Raw genomic sequence first — 14,709 nt, forward strand, 5'->3', positions numbered from 1 at the left:
TAATGGAAAGGGCAAAAACCAAGCAAAGAGTGACAATCCCACCCCATCCCAGAAATCCCAAATACAGCAACATGACGAGAAACCACAATCACATAGAGGTCTATACAAACAAATGCCAAAACAGTAAACAGCCAAGTAGCCAATGCCCCGCCCCCACCCCACCCCACAACCATCCCAACACAACCAATCACAAGCCTTGGAGCACAGGACCAATAGAAAAGCCCAATAGAAAAGCCCAATAGAAAAGACCAATAGAAAAGTCCTGGTGAGGGGTCTCCACCGATCCAAAAACACCAGTGCCGGGGAAACCAAAGGCAGAGACGTGCGCCACGAAAATTAAGAGATCCAAATAGAAAAAGGAACCTGGGCAGCCCTCTAGGGACGCATCCCCTAACGCAGGGGTAGGCAGTTCCGGTCCTCGAGAGCCACAGACAGGTCAGGTTTTCAGGATATCCATAATAAATATGCAGGAGATAGATTTGCATCTCAAGGAGGCAGTGCATGCAAATCCATCTCATAAGAACATAAGAATTGCAGCTGCTAGGTCAAACTAGTGGTCCATCGCGCCCAACAGGCCACTCACGCGGCGATCCCCAGGTTCAAAGACCAGAACCTTAACAGAGACCAGCCTCACCTGCGTACATTCCGGTTCAGCAGAAACTTGTCTAGCCTTGGAGGGTGTTTTCCCCTATAACAGATTCCGGAAGAGCATTCCAGTTAAGAACATAAGCATAGCCTCTGCCGAGTCAGACCATAGGTCCATCACGCCCAGCAGTCCGCTCCCGCGGCAGCCCTCCAGGTCAATGACCTGTAGTGATCTATTACTCATTATACCCCTGGATCCCCTTTCCCTTCAGGAACTCGTCCAATCCCTTTTTGAAACCCAAAATCATACTCTGCTCAACCACCTCCTCTGGAAGCGCATTCCAAGTATCCACCACCCTCTGGGTGAAGAAGAACTTCCTAGCATTTGTTCTAAATCTATCTCCCCTCAATTTTTTTGAGTGCCCTCTAGTTTTTGTTGCCCCCGCCAGTCTGAAGAATCTGTCTCTCTCTACCTTCACCATACCCTTCATGATCTTATAAGTTTCTATCATATCCCCTCTAAGTCTCCGCTTTTCCAGGGAAAAAAGCCCCAGCCTCTCAGCATATGAGAGGTTTTCCATGCCCTTTATCATTTTTGTTGCTTTTCTCTGGACCCTCTCGAGTATCGCCATATCTTTCTTTAGGTACGGCGACAAGTACTGGACGCAGTATTCCAGATGCGGTCGCACCATTGCCCTGTACAGCGGGAGGATAACTTCCTTGGTTCTAGTAGTGATACCTTTTTTGATAATGCCCAACATTCTGTTCGCCTTTTTTGAGGCCGCTGCGCATTGTGCTGCCGCAAAAAAGAACTTCCTTACGTTTGTGCATATTAATTGTGGATATCCTGAAAACCTGACCTGCCTGTGGCTCTCGAGGACCGGAATTGCCTACCCCTGCCCTAACGTGCTCAAAAGATGACTACGCGCTCTCTGGGGCAGGGGTCGCAAATAAGGATCCTAGATAGTTAAAAAAAAAGCTTCCTCCATTTGTACATGTGTCACGCATCTTGCACTTCCCAAGCAATCAGTCTAGCAATATGAGCTTGCCAAGCCCAATAAGAAGGGGCAGAGGAAGTGGCCCATACCTGCAAAATCGTTTTGCAGCCCAAGAGACATACTGTACGAAGCCATGAGAGGGTGCCCCGCCGAGGGAGAGTAAAAGCCTCTGAAAAACCCAATAAAAAAAGAATGGGATCGCAAGGTATCACCTGTCCTAACACACGGTGTAGATGTTTCTTGTTTATTTGAAAGTGTTAAAGTATTTTGGGGGGGGGAAAAAAACCCATACTAGATGGATATAAGCAAATTTTGAGGTGAATAGAAGCCAAGCTCTTTTGCCTAAAGAATAGTAACATAGTAGATGACGGCAGATAAAGACCCGAATGGTCCATCCAGTCTGCCCAACCTGATTCAATTTAAATTTTTTATTTTTATTTTTTTCTTCTTAGCTATTTCTGGGCAAGAATCCAAAGCTCTACCCGGTACTGTGCTTGGGTTCCTACTGCCGAAATCTCCGTTAAAACCTACTCCAGCCCATCTACACCCTCCCAGCCGTTGAAGCCCTCCCCTGCCCATCCTCCACCAAACGGCCATACACAGACACAGACCTGCAAGTCTGCCCAGTACTGGCCTTAGTTCAATATTTAATATTATTTTCTGATTCTAAATCTTCTGTGTTCATCCCACGCTTCTTTGAACTGCTGAAAACTGAGTTGTTATTTTTTTAATCTCATGTTTCCAGGCACAGTATCATATGTAAACATCACATAAAAATTGAGTAAATAAAATCTGCAGGAATAATTAAAAAAAAAAAAAAAGACTTCTGTCCAAGCTCATTTCTGAATATCTTTACCTTTAGGCCTTGGTCACAATGACACCTGACCAACGTCAAGATGTCCTGAGAACATCACTGGTGACTATATCAGAGAGTGAAGAAACGGTGAAGCCATATACTCTGGAAGAGTTCTCATATGACCATTTCAGGTAAAAACAAATATATTCTACGTATGTCTCCATTAATATGAAGGCAGTTTTAAGTAAATCTGTCAACCTTTCTAGGTCAGAAGGAATCAAGGTTTTGTGTTGGTGATGCTGTTGATTTGCATTTACAGGTGGAAAGCGCGGTCACAGATTTTCAAAATCCAATACACCCATACTTCTACATTCAAATTCAAATTTATTTATAACCTACAAAGATATAAGTTAACCTTCCCTTCCTTTAAGAGAATTAAATCTGCTGGGAAGCTCAGTCAATCTTTGGTTTTCAAGTTTGTAGAGATCTGGAATGAACTTTCTACTCCATTAGGCTTTTAGGCCAACTGCAATTATTTCGTAAATTCCTGAAAATTTGTTGTTCTCGCAATTTTTTAATTTTTTTTTAAATTCTTTATTGATTTTTAAACTTTCATCAAGTGTACAGAAATTCATAATAAACACTATTAATTTGACCACTTGAACAACTTATCATTATATCCTATAGACCCTCCCCCCACCCTCCCTCAAAACCCATAGGAGAAGGAAGGTTTATATAGCGGGTCATCTCCCAGTGGAGCTCGACTCGGTTCACATATAAGACTAGAGTACATAGCAGAAAACATAGGAGAAGGAAGAACTAATTAAAAACTAAAGTACATAAGAAAAGCATTAAAAAAAACCAAAAAACTATAATATTATCATTTCGTTGAGGTTGTAGTTAAACCATTAAAAAATTGCGAGAACGTACACTTGGTTATGTTCTCGCAATTTTCTAATGGTTTAACTACAGCCACAACGAAATGATAATATTATAGTTATTTTTCTTATGCTTTTCTTATGTACTTTAGTTTTTAATTAGTTCTTCCTTCTATGTTTTCTGCTATGTACTCTAGTCTTATATGTGAACCGAGTCGAGCTCCACTGGGAGATAACCCGCTATATAAACCAAAGATTACATTAGAACCCGCTATCCCTTGACAGTTCAGAGCAGTTTACAGCAAGAGGATCTGCCAGACGCAGATGAAATTACAAGTCAGATTAAGTTAGTTGCATGGCTGACGCTCTTAAACAGATTTATCAAAACAAAAACATTCCAAATTATATTAATTGTTATGGCTGAGATCTCAAGTTTCAAGTTTATTAAGTATTTGATTAATCGCTTACTCAAATATCTAAGCGATGAACAAATCATTCAATTTACAGATAATACAGGAGTGATGAAAGACAGATGGACACTGAACAAAACATATTAAATTAACGACTAACAGAATAAACAAAAAAGGAAAACAAAGGGAAAGGCAGGGTAATGAAATACAATAATAATGATAGAAAGAAGGACGGTTATGGTAAAAAACAATAGGAGGGAAACAAAAGAAGTAGCCTTATTAAAATAAGCAAAAATAAATAAATGTATCATACAGATAGGATTTCACAGATTTCCTATACATTTGGTAAGGTAGTGAGTTTACAAATAGACCACTTAAGGTATTGTTCCACTTACTGGCCGTGAAAGATAAAAGTTTTGTCCAGAAACCTTTCTACACTGCTCCCTTTTAGTGTAGGGAAATAGAACAAAGAGATTTGAAAATTACCGTATTTGCCGGCGTATAAGACGACTTTTTAGTACCTTAAAATCCTCCCCAAAGTCGGGGGTCGTCTTATACGCCGGGTACAGTTTACATGCCCTTACTTGCGGGGCTGGATGTACTCAGTCGCGCGGCTCTTCTTCTCCCTACCTTCTCTGCTTGCAGCACAGAGCCGAACGGAAGTCTTCCCGACGTCAGCGCTGACGTCGGAGGGGAGGGAGGGCTTAAACAAAGCCCTCCCTCCCTCCGACGTCAGCGCTGACGTCGGGAAGACTTCCGTTCGGCTCTGCTGCAGGCATGGCAGGTAAGGAGAGAGAGAGTACCAAGAGAGAGGGGCAGCCGCCCCGCCCCGGTTGCAGCACAGCCGGCCAGGTCCCCTTACTTTTGTGGCACTTCCCCGACCGACCGATAACAGCCCGGGTCCGACAATCCTCCCTGCCCTGTAGCCGCGAATCTAAATTACCTTCTTACAGCAGCTGTAAGAAGGTAATTTAGATTCGCGGTTAAGGGCAGGGAAGTTTGTCGGACCCGGGCTGTTGTCGGTCGGTCGGGGAAGTGCCACAAAAGTAAGGGGACCTGGCTGGCTGTGCTGCACCCGGGGCGGTAGAGAAGGGGGGGGGAAGGACTCTGAAAGCACTTGAAGACAGAGGAGGGAGAAGAACGCTGAAAGCACATGGGGGAATACAAAGGGGTGGAGAAGGAAGAAGGGGTCGTCTTATACGGCGAGTATAACACAAAACTCTATTTTTTAACTAAAAGTTGGGGGGTCGTCTTATACGCCCAGTCGTCCTATACGCCGGCAAATACGGTAACTATGTACATCTGTGTATACCGACTATTTCCAGTGCACACACTTTCAGTGTATAAGTCCGTGCATTTGTTTTAATTTTCTTTTTTAATAAATTTTATTATTTTCCAATATGAACAGTGCAATATAAATATATACATCTGAAACATATCAAACCATTACAAAGCACTTTTGAACTACAGAAATTCAAAGACATCATTACTCCCCAACCCTGCATAACTCAGAAATGTAAACATACATCAGATATATATGCGGTATCCCCCCTCCCCTCCCCCGGATGTGTACGGGAACGAAACCTAATTTAAAAGAGATATAAGACATAAATATATAACTACATATCTTAAATAGATGCAACAAAAGCTGCTAAAGAGCCCCACACTAACTTAATTACCTTATTATTCCCCAAAAATTCTGCATTCATTTTTTCATATTTGTAACTAGAACACAAATTTGCCCACCAAAAAGGGTTAATTTTCTAAAGCATGTGTATAAATACAGAACTGCCCCAACCCTGCTGTTGGGTACACCTTGTCAAACAGAGATTTAACGTTTATCGTTTATTAAACTTGATGTATCGCCTTGGCGGTTTACAAGAAAATACATTAAATAAAATAAAAAAAGGAAAAAAAAAAAACCCACCATTGAAAATAGGATAATATACTTCTCTCATACAGAAACTTAAAACCTTCCAAGGTCCAACACTGCAAAATATGTTCTCGATTAATTTGCTAATCTTCAAAGTCAAACAGTATAACTTCAAGATCACCCAAGTTTTAACAGGGAGACAGATGGTCAAATTTAGATGTGTGAAAGATCATTCTAGCATGTGTAACTGTAAGTTTAAGGGTTAGCAGATGTCTGGATTTCCTCGGACATGTCCGGACCAAGTGCTGGGTTTTAAAAAGCTGGTGCGATCGGGGCTGGGCCTGGCCAGAAGAGACAAGGTTTGTGTGGGACTAAGTTTGGGGAGGTGGATTGGGGCGGTCCCAAGGTGGAACAGGGCGGGGTCATGCATCCTCTACTACCAGATGAAAAATCTGGTAACCCTATGTAAATTGCATGCGTGAGTGGCAGCTTCTCTCATGTGAATACCCCTGTGCATTTACATATGCCATTACAGAATAGCTTTATATCATTTTGTGGCCCTTACTTACATCAGTGTACACTTACCCACAGACATGATGGCATTCTGTACATTTGTACACTCAAGTAATGTGAACATGTGGGCACCATGGGGCTGATATTCAGACCGTGTGAGGCAGCCTGGCTACCTCTCGCAGTCAACAATGAATCTGGATATTCAATGCCAGGTCCAAGGTAGGGAGAACGAGAGGGCACTCTCTAAAATTGAAAGGGGACAGTTTCCGTACAAACATTAGGAGGTTCTTCTTCACCCAGAGAGTGATAGAGAACTGGAACGCTCTTCTGGAGTCAGCCTTCACATGCTGAGGAAAGTGAGGTCCTGCTTCCATCAAAAACACTTTGCCGTCCTCGTACAATCCATCATCCTCTCCAGATTGGATTATTGCAATTCTATCTACTTAAGCTTAACAAAGAAAAGCCTCCATAGACTCCAACTAGTCCAGAACTCCGCGGCTAAGCTTATCTTCTCAAAAAGTAAATTTGACCAGGTCTCACCACTCCTGTCCAAGCTCCACTGGCTTCCTGTTATCTCCAGGGTCCACTTTAAATGTGCCTGCCTAACCTTCAAGATCCTTCACGGCATCCTTCCTCCTCTTATTCCTCTATCCTGGAATTCCTCAAATCCAATTTCCACCAGATCCACTCAAAAACTAAAATTATCCTTCCCCCTCCTTAAAAGGCATGTTGGTAAACTAGGGTCTTCCCTTCCCTTCAGAATCACTCAGCTTTGGAATAATCTTACTTCCCCTCTTCTTAACTTGAGCTCCCTTCAACTATTCCGTAAGCATCTGAAAACTTGGCTCTTCTCCAAAATGTAACCTCTCCCCCTCTCTGGTGTTCTAAGCCCTAACCTCTCTTTATACTTATTTCTATAATTCCATTGGAGTTCCGTTCTATCCCAACCCCTGTAAACCGTGCTGAGCTCCACATTGTGGAGATGATGCAGTATATAAACCCAAGATTTAGTTTAGTTTAGTTTAGTCATAGGGGAAAACACCCTTCAGGGATTCAAGACAAAGTTAGACAAGTTCCTGCTGAACCAGAACGTACGCAGGTAAGGCTAGTCTCAGTTAGGGCACTGTTCTTTGATCTAAGGGCTGCCATGTGAGCGGACTGCTGGGCACAATGGACCACTGGTCTGACCCAGCAGCGATAATTCTTATGTTCTTATATTCAGCCACCGGCATTGAATTTCTGGTTAAATGCAGCAACCGAAGACTTAGTCAGCCATGCCATAGTGGCCAAAGATAGACCTGCTCATTAAGTGGATCTATCTGGCTGCTAGCCAATCAGCCAATGAATATTGGTGGTGACTGGCTATGTCACGCGACATAGCTGGTCACCGACCAATCCACTGCCTAGGATATTCAGCTATCTCCCACTGAGTATTGGCGGATATCTGTTCGATATGTTTGTGAGCGACATTGCTGAAGGGTTAGAAGATAAGGTTAGCCTTTTTGTGGATAATACCAAGATTTGTAACAGAATGAACACCCCGGAGGGAGTGGGAGACATGAAGAAGGATCTGCAAAAGTTAGAAGAATGGTCTAACGTCTGGCAACTAAAATTCAATGCGAAGACGTGCAGAGTGATGCATTTGAGGGGTAGATATCCGAGGGAACTGTATTTGCTGGGAGGTGAGAGGCTGTTAAGCACAGATGGAGAGAGGGACTTTGGGGTGATTGGGTCTGAAGATCTAAAGGTGGTTGAACAGTGTGATAAGGCGGTGGCTGTAGCCAGAAGGATGCTAGACAGTATAGAAAAAAGGAATAACCAGCAGAAGGGAGGTGTTGATGCCCCTATAAAGGCCACACTTGGAGTATTGTGTTCAGTTTTGGAGGCCGTATCTAGCGAAGGCTATAAAAAGACTTGAAGCGGTCCAGAGGAAGGTGACAAAAATGGTAAGGTCTTTTATCTGCCGTCATTTGCTTTGTTACTGTGTTAAGGGTATTTAGCTGCCTTTCACATGCAGAAGCTCCTCCTCATCCCAGTAAAAAGAGATTCTGCTTCCGCCCAATGTATGCATGTTTCCATGGTGATTAACACGCTTTCCTGTGTTTGCACACATTATCAGGGGAATTCTATCTAGGGCATCTAATGTTGCATGCTGAAATTTGGGTGCATGCCCAAGTCACATGTGCAACTTAATTCATCAACGAGCCTACCAATTATTGAAGTTAATTGACATCAGTATGAAATTATGCACGCAATTTTATAAGACTTGCTGCCTAACTCTCATAATGTGTGTCTGAAAAATGGGTGTGGCCAGGAACACATCAGGGGAGATTTCAGAAAGTTGCAAGCGGAATTATAGAATTTGCCAGAAGAATGCCTAAGTTGGGTGTGATCATTTACACCTGCTTTTAGTACCAAATGCTAAAGGGTGTGCTCCCTTTATAGAATGGTGCTTGGCACTCAATTTTGGGCCTCATTTATTGAATTCCCTCCTATTTACATAAGATTTCTTTACTGCATTGGGTGTGAGAACTTCTCTTTTTTTTTTTTTTTTTTTGCATGCATTAAGGAACTGTCCCTAATGCACACTTGTCCCTAATGCACTTATTCCAGTGACGTCTGAGAGTCTCTCTGTGCTATTAAAACCCTGCTGTATCTGTGCTTTCAGGCCCCCACCCAAGCACACTCTGAGCCGGGTCATGATCACCAAGAACCGAGGTAAGGACAAACTCTGGTGCTATACCCGAGAGCCAATCAAGCAGCCCCTTCTGAAGAAGGTCCTGGGCAACGAGGAGCTGACCCAGGAAGCCTGCATGGCATTCATTGATATCCTTTGGTTGGAAAACCGCTGAGACAGAATTGGCAAGGGAGAAGGTTCAGTCTAAGTACATACTGCATTCCATAAGCGTCACTAAACCGGGACAGACTAAAGGTCGAACCCTTGACAATGGGTAAAGAGTGTACAGTAGTACCTTGGATTACGAGTATAATCCGTTCCAGGAGCATGCTCGTAATCCAAAATGCTCGTTTATCAAAATGAGTTTCCTCATAGGAAATAATGGAAACTTGCTTTGATGCGTTTCCCCCCCCCCCCCCGAGAACCGGCATTGCTCCCCTCGAAGGCCCCCCCCTGCGATCAGGCACCCCCCCTGCGATCCAGCACCCCCCCCTGCCTCGAACCGGCACCCCCCCGCCACGATCCGCCCCCCCCCCCCGCCACGATTGGGCACCCCCCCCCGACACGATCCGATATCCCCCCGACACAATTGGGCACCCCCCGCCGCTTCTTACCCTCATCTGGGCACTCTTGAAGATCGGCCTCCTCGTCTGCTGGGCCTTGAGCATCTGAGCATGCTCAAGGCCTGCGAGTTCACGTTCACGTTCAGAACGTGAACTCGCATGCTCAAGGCCCAGCAGACGAGGAGGCCGATCTTCAAGAGTGCCCAGATGAGGGTAAGAAGCGGTGGAGGGTGCCCAATCGTGTCGGGGGGGGGGGCGGATCGAGGCGGGGGGGTGCCGGTTCGAGGCAGGGGGGGTGCTGGATCGCAGGGCGGGTGCTGGATTGTGGGGGGGGGGGGGGTGCTCGTAAATCGAGCCATGCTCGGTTTCCGAGGAACCGATTTTGCAAATGTTTTGTTCGTCTTGCAAAACACTCGCAAACCGGTGCACTCGTAAACCGAGGTACCACTGTATTTTTGTTTTTGAGAGGAGGTTGATTTGATTTGATTTTAAAACTTGGTATACCACTAAAAACTGTAGCGTTATAATGGTTTCCAACTCTAAATACATTTTGTCATACATATAAAAAATGTACAATTCTAATAACATCTCATTGTATAGTAAAAAATGACCATTACACTAAAAGAACCCTTTCATCCAAACACCCACCCCAACCAAAAATATCATATCATTCCAACCTTCATTCTAATCCACTTAATCAAGTTTCAGATTTATTTAAAAAAAAAATTTTTATCCGCTTAATCAGGTTTCTTAATCAGATGCCTGGAATGCGCTCCCGAGAGAGATGGTGGAGAGGAAAACGGTGACTGAGTTCAAAGAAGCGTGGGATGAACACAGAGGATCTAGAATCAGAAAATAATATTAAATATTGAACTAAGGCCAGTACTGGGCAGACTTGCATGGTCTGTGTCTGTATATGGCTGTTTGGTGGAGGATGGGCTGGGGAGGGCTTCAATGGCTGGGAGGGTTTAGATCAGGGGTCTCAAAGTCCCTCCTTGAGGGCCGCAATCCAGTCGGGTTTTCAGGGTTTCCCCAATGAATATGCATTGAAAGCCATGCATGCACATAGATCTCATGCATATTCATTGGGGAAATCCTGAAAACCTGACTGGATTGCGGCCCTCAAGGAGGGACTTTGAGACCCCTGGTTTAGATGGACTGGAGTAGGTTTTGACGGAGATTTCGGCAGTTGGAACCCAAGCACAGTACCGGGTAGAGCTCTGAGTTTAATAATTCTTTATTCATTTTAAAACTGACAAGCAAGTGATAAACATTATAACAATACAATACAAATAAGATATACAACACTTGATATTCTTATACATATAATCCGGGTAGAGCTCTGGATTCTTGCCCAGAAATAGCTAAGAAGAAAAAATTAAAAAATTTAAATTGAATCAGGTTGGGCAGACTGGATGGACCATGCGGGTCTTTATCTGCCGTCATCTACTATGTTACTATGTATGTTACTATGTTTTCTAAGCAGTGTACAATATAAATATTACATAAAAACAAATTTAAAAGTTAGGGATACTAAACAATACCAAAAGACGCATAATAAGACGTGGACTAACTTCAAACAGTAGGGAAGAGAGGAGAGAACTACAATCGTGAGAGAAAGAGCACAATGAAAGGGAAAAAGACAGTAGGTTAGGGTAAAAAGCGATAAAGCTTGATTTTGTCCTTAAGAGGACAGTTATTGTCCAAAAGCATCCTGGAACAAGAATGTTTTTAATTTTGATTTAAATTGATTTCTTGCGGATTTACTGCGCAACTGATTGGGCGGAGAATTCCAAAGAGAAGGGGAGGTGACCGCAAAATTATTGGAACGCAACGTGTTGATTGATTTTAATGATGGTATGACAAGAAGGTTCTGTGACATTGACCGTAGCGCTTTTGAAGGACTGTAAGGAATTAAAAGTCTATCAAAGAATTCTGGTTGATTGTTTAAATGTGTTGTAAAAGTTTAGATTTTATAACTAATTCTATGTTTGACGGGTAACCAATGCGCGCTGAAAAAGAGAGGTGAAACATGATCGTATTTCTTAGCGCCGTAGACAATCTTGATAGCTGTATTCTCCAGAATCTGAAGTCGTCTAATAAAAAAGAACTGTTACACGTGGAGGGACATAATCAAAACATGCATCTAAGTCCGATTTGGATGCACGGCGCTGGACGCCCAAAGTCGGCAGTGGGAAAATGCTCATTTTTGAAAAATATTTTATTTTATAATTCTTTATTCATTTTTGTATGTTACAACAAGTGTATCAATTAAACTCATATAAAACTTAAAGATACACACTTGATTAACTCACATATTAGCATCAAATTTAACATTTCATTAGGAAATTAGTATTCTATAATGTTAAAATATTATGTAAGAAATCTAAATTTATATCATTCTTATTAAATATAATAATCCCCCATCCTCCCTCCCTCCCAATTCAATAATACATAAAATCATCTTTATTGTGAATTCATTCAAATATTGATATATTATGTAATAATCAGAAATAAAATCCCACCCCTTTTCCCCTCTAATCAAATATCTTATCATGGGAAAAGTGAATCATTCATTACAAAAATCTGTTAACGGTCCCCAGACTTTCTGAAATTTACTCACATAACCTTTTTGCGTTGCAATAGTGAGTTCCATTTTGTACATATGACATACAGAATTCCACCAGAAATTGTAATTTAACCTGTCATATTTTTTCCAATTATATGTTATTAGAAAAATACGTCTAGAATATATATTTTTTTTGAAAATCATCTATCTGGACTTCCAGGCTATTGTTTATCTAGACTGCCAGGACGTCTATCTTTATATCGCATTTTCAACTAAAATTTCGTTCAAGTCCTAAACACCCAGGACAAGACCATCTGGGCGTGGGAGGGGGGGCCAATCTTGTAAGGGACTGGCCACCCAGACATGGCATAGAGCAGTGGGACACCAACAGGGCACTGCTGTGAACTTCATAAAAGGGTGCCAGATAAACATCTCACCAGAACTCCCTTATAGGTTATGGTGAGCCCCCCCAAAACCCAACTATACCCACCTGTCTTCAACCCCAATAGCCCTTATGACTGCAGGTGGCACCTATATGGCAGTAGAGTAGGGTTTTGGAGGATTTGGGTGGGCGCACATGTTTCACCATAAATTTAGTGTTTAGAATGGCTTATGGGCCTGGGTCCTCCTCTCTATGGTTCACTAGCCCACCTCCCAGGCTATTTAAGTCACCTCTGTGCATCTCTACTAGGCTTTCCTATACCAGGTGCTGATGTTCTGGAGACAGGTGTGTACTTTTTATTCTGATCTTTGTGGGGGGGTGAGGGGGGGTCAGTGAACACTGGGGGAGTGTGTGTGGGGTCTTTACTTTGTCTCTGAAGTGGTTGTCTGGTCACTTTGGATATTTTTGTGGCATTTATACCTGTTTTTACATCGTCTAACTCACGACGTTTAAGTTTCGTCCAGGATGTCTAGTAAAACATTTGATTATTCCTGCAGGACGACTAAGTCTAGACCGGCCCCCATCCCACCCACATACTGCCCTAACCACTCCTCCAGATACGCCCCTTTCAGCTCTGGGCACACAGCGGCATTCAGAGGCAGAAAAAATCCCGCGATACGTCCAAGTCGGTTTGATTATCAGTACTTGGATGACCTGTCTTTTAGGCTGTCCAAGTGCTGACATGGGCTGGATTTTAGACGTGTTTAAGTTTTGATTGAGCCCCGTAGCCTTCTAAACTCGACTTTCACTTCAAAATACAAAAATATTAATTGAAAAGCCACATTTTGCCTCTCTTGCATCCTGTGCAATTACACTACTCACATAGCCCCGTCACTACCACTACTAATAATAATTATTTCTATACCACTACCGGACATACACAGTACTGTAAAGAGTCACAAAGAAGGCAGCCCCCTGCTTGGATGAGCTTACAATCTAAACAGACAAGACAAACAAATAGGATGCTATGGATACCGTTAAGGGGTGTTTTATCCAGATTTTCCAGTTGCAACTGATCAGTGAGGCAGGGACAGAATGGAGGAAAGATTTTCTGAGGCAAACCCCACTCTGTACCATTGGAAACATTGTCCTAATGATGATTTTATGCTGGTTTATATCCCGGTTATCTAGCCCTAGTCTCTAATAAGAGACACACTTTTTCAAGCTAAGCACCTTTTGGGATATGGATTATTGTGATAGATTTTTTCAAAAAAAATGTGTGTTTCATGAGTCTTTTAATTAAGAGCATTTGAAGCCTATGAAGAGTTAGGTGAATCACGGGAAGAGTGACTTGTGTAAAACGGTTCACCACTGAGGCTTCTGAAGATTATATCCTGTGCTGTTCATAACTATACATTGAGCACTGAGCACATGTACAAAGTTTATATCCAAAAAAAGGAAGTGACAACACTTGTTTTAAATCCAAGGTGATTCAAAACTGCAACTCAAATGCCTATCTCTTTAAGTGCTCAGAGAATTAGTTGTCAGAGTGCAGAACAAGTCCGCACGATGGAGCGTCTGAAGTAATCGCCTCTAATTGCACGTAAGACCTGGTGTACAAATTCATAGTGAAAAAAAAATCAATGTGTAAATTCAAAACGTGAAAACTTTATCTAAAAAAAGCTGGGTAGGCCTCAGAAACACGTTCTGGGTTCTGACGCGTTTTGCCTGGGCTTTTTCAAAGAACCCGTACTGCAGCGCTCGGGTGTGAAATCTGCCGCACTCAGCTACAAACATCTTCAAAGTGCTGCAGTACGGGTTCTTTGAAAAATAAATTTTTTCACTAAAATGTAATTCTATCCCCCCTTACTCTTCTCTTCTATATATAAGTTCATGTAAACCTTTTTTTTTTTCCTTCTCTTCCTATATTTTAAGTTCTTGTAAACCGTGCCAAGCTCCACATCCGTGGAGATGATGCGGTATATAAACTTAAGGTTTAGTTTAGTTTAGTTTAGAACCCAGAATGTGTTTCTGAGGCCTACCCAGCTTTTTGCCGATAAAGTTTTCACGTTTTGAATTTACACATTGATTTTTTTCACCAGGTCTCACGTGCAATGATTAGAGGCGATTACTTTAGACGCTCCATCGTGCGGACTTGTTCCACACTCTGACAACTAATTCTCTGAGCATTTAAAGCGATAGGCATATGATTTGCCTTTTTTTTTTTTTTTTTTAGTTCACATAGTTTATTAAATTTTATATTAATAAAACAGTGCCAGCATTGGTAGTGCTCCCAAGAGGGGGCACAAAATATAGAACAAGTACAAACACATGTCCAGTACAATCAATTGCGAAAAATAATAATAAGAAGTACATAAGCATAAAGTGTAAAGTAAAATAGCAAAAAGCATCAATCGTCAATGAATGGTAGATAAAATTTCAAATTTGAATGGGAAACATACTTT

General features: G+C 42.3%; 1 protein-coding gene across 4 annotated transcripts in view; it reads left to right on the forward strand.

Moving 5' to 3' along the window:
* MYO7A (myosin VIIA) overlaps positions 1–14,709 on the forward strand; it is a 274,560-nt gene that overhangs the window by 225,685 nt on the left and 34,166 nt on the right. For all 4 annotated transcript variants that reach the window (XM_033948255.1, XM_033948254.1, XM_033948252.1 and 1 more), the window contains 2 exons: positions 2,446–2,570; positions 8,722–8,879. In XM_033948255.1, the coding sequence (XP_033804146.1) occupies positions 2,446–2,570; positions 8,722–8,879 (283 nt within the window). The remainder of the gene's footprint in view (positions 1–2,445; positions 2,571–8,721; positions 8,880–14,709) is intronic.

Source organism: Geotrypetes seraphini, chromosome 6 (assembly GCF_902459505.1).
Source record: "Geotrypetes seraphini chromosome 6, aGeoSer1.1, whole genome shotgun sequence".
NCBI classification, from domain to species: Eukaryota; Metazoa; Chordata; class Amphibia; order Gymnophiona; family Dermophiidae; genus Geotrypetes; species Geotrypetes seraphini.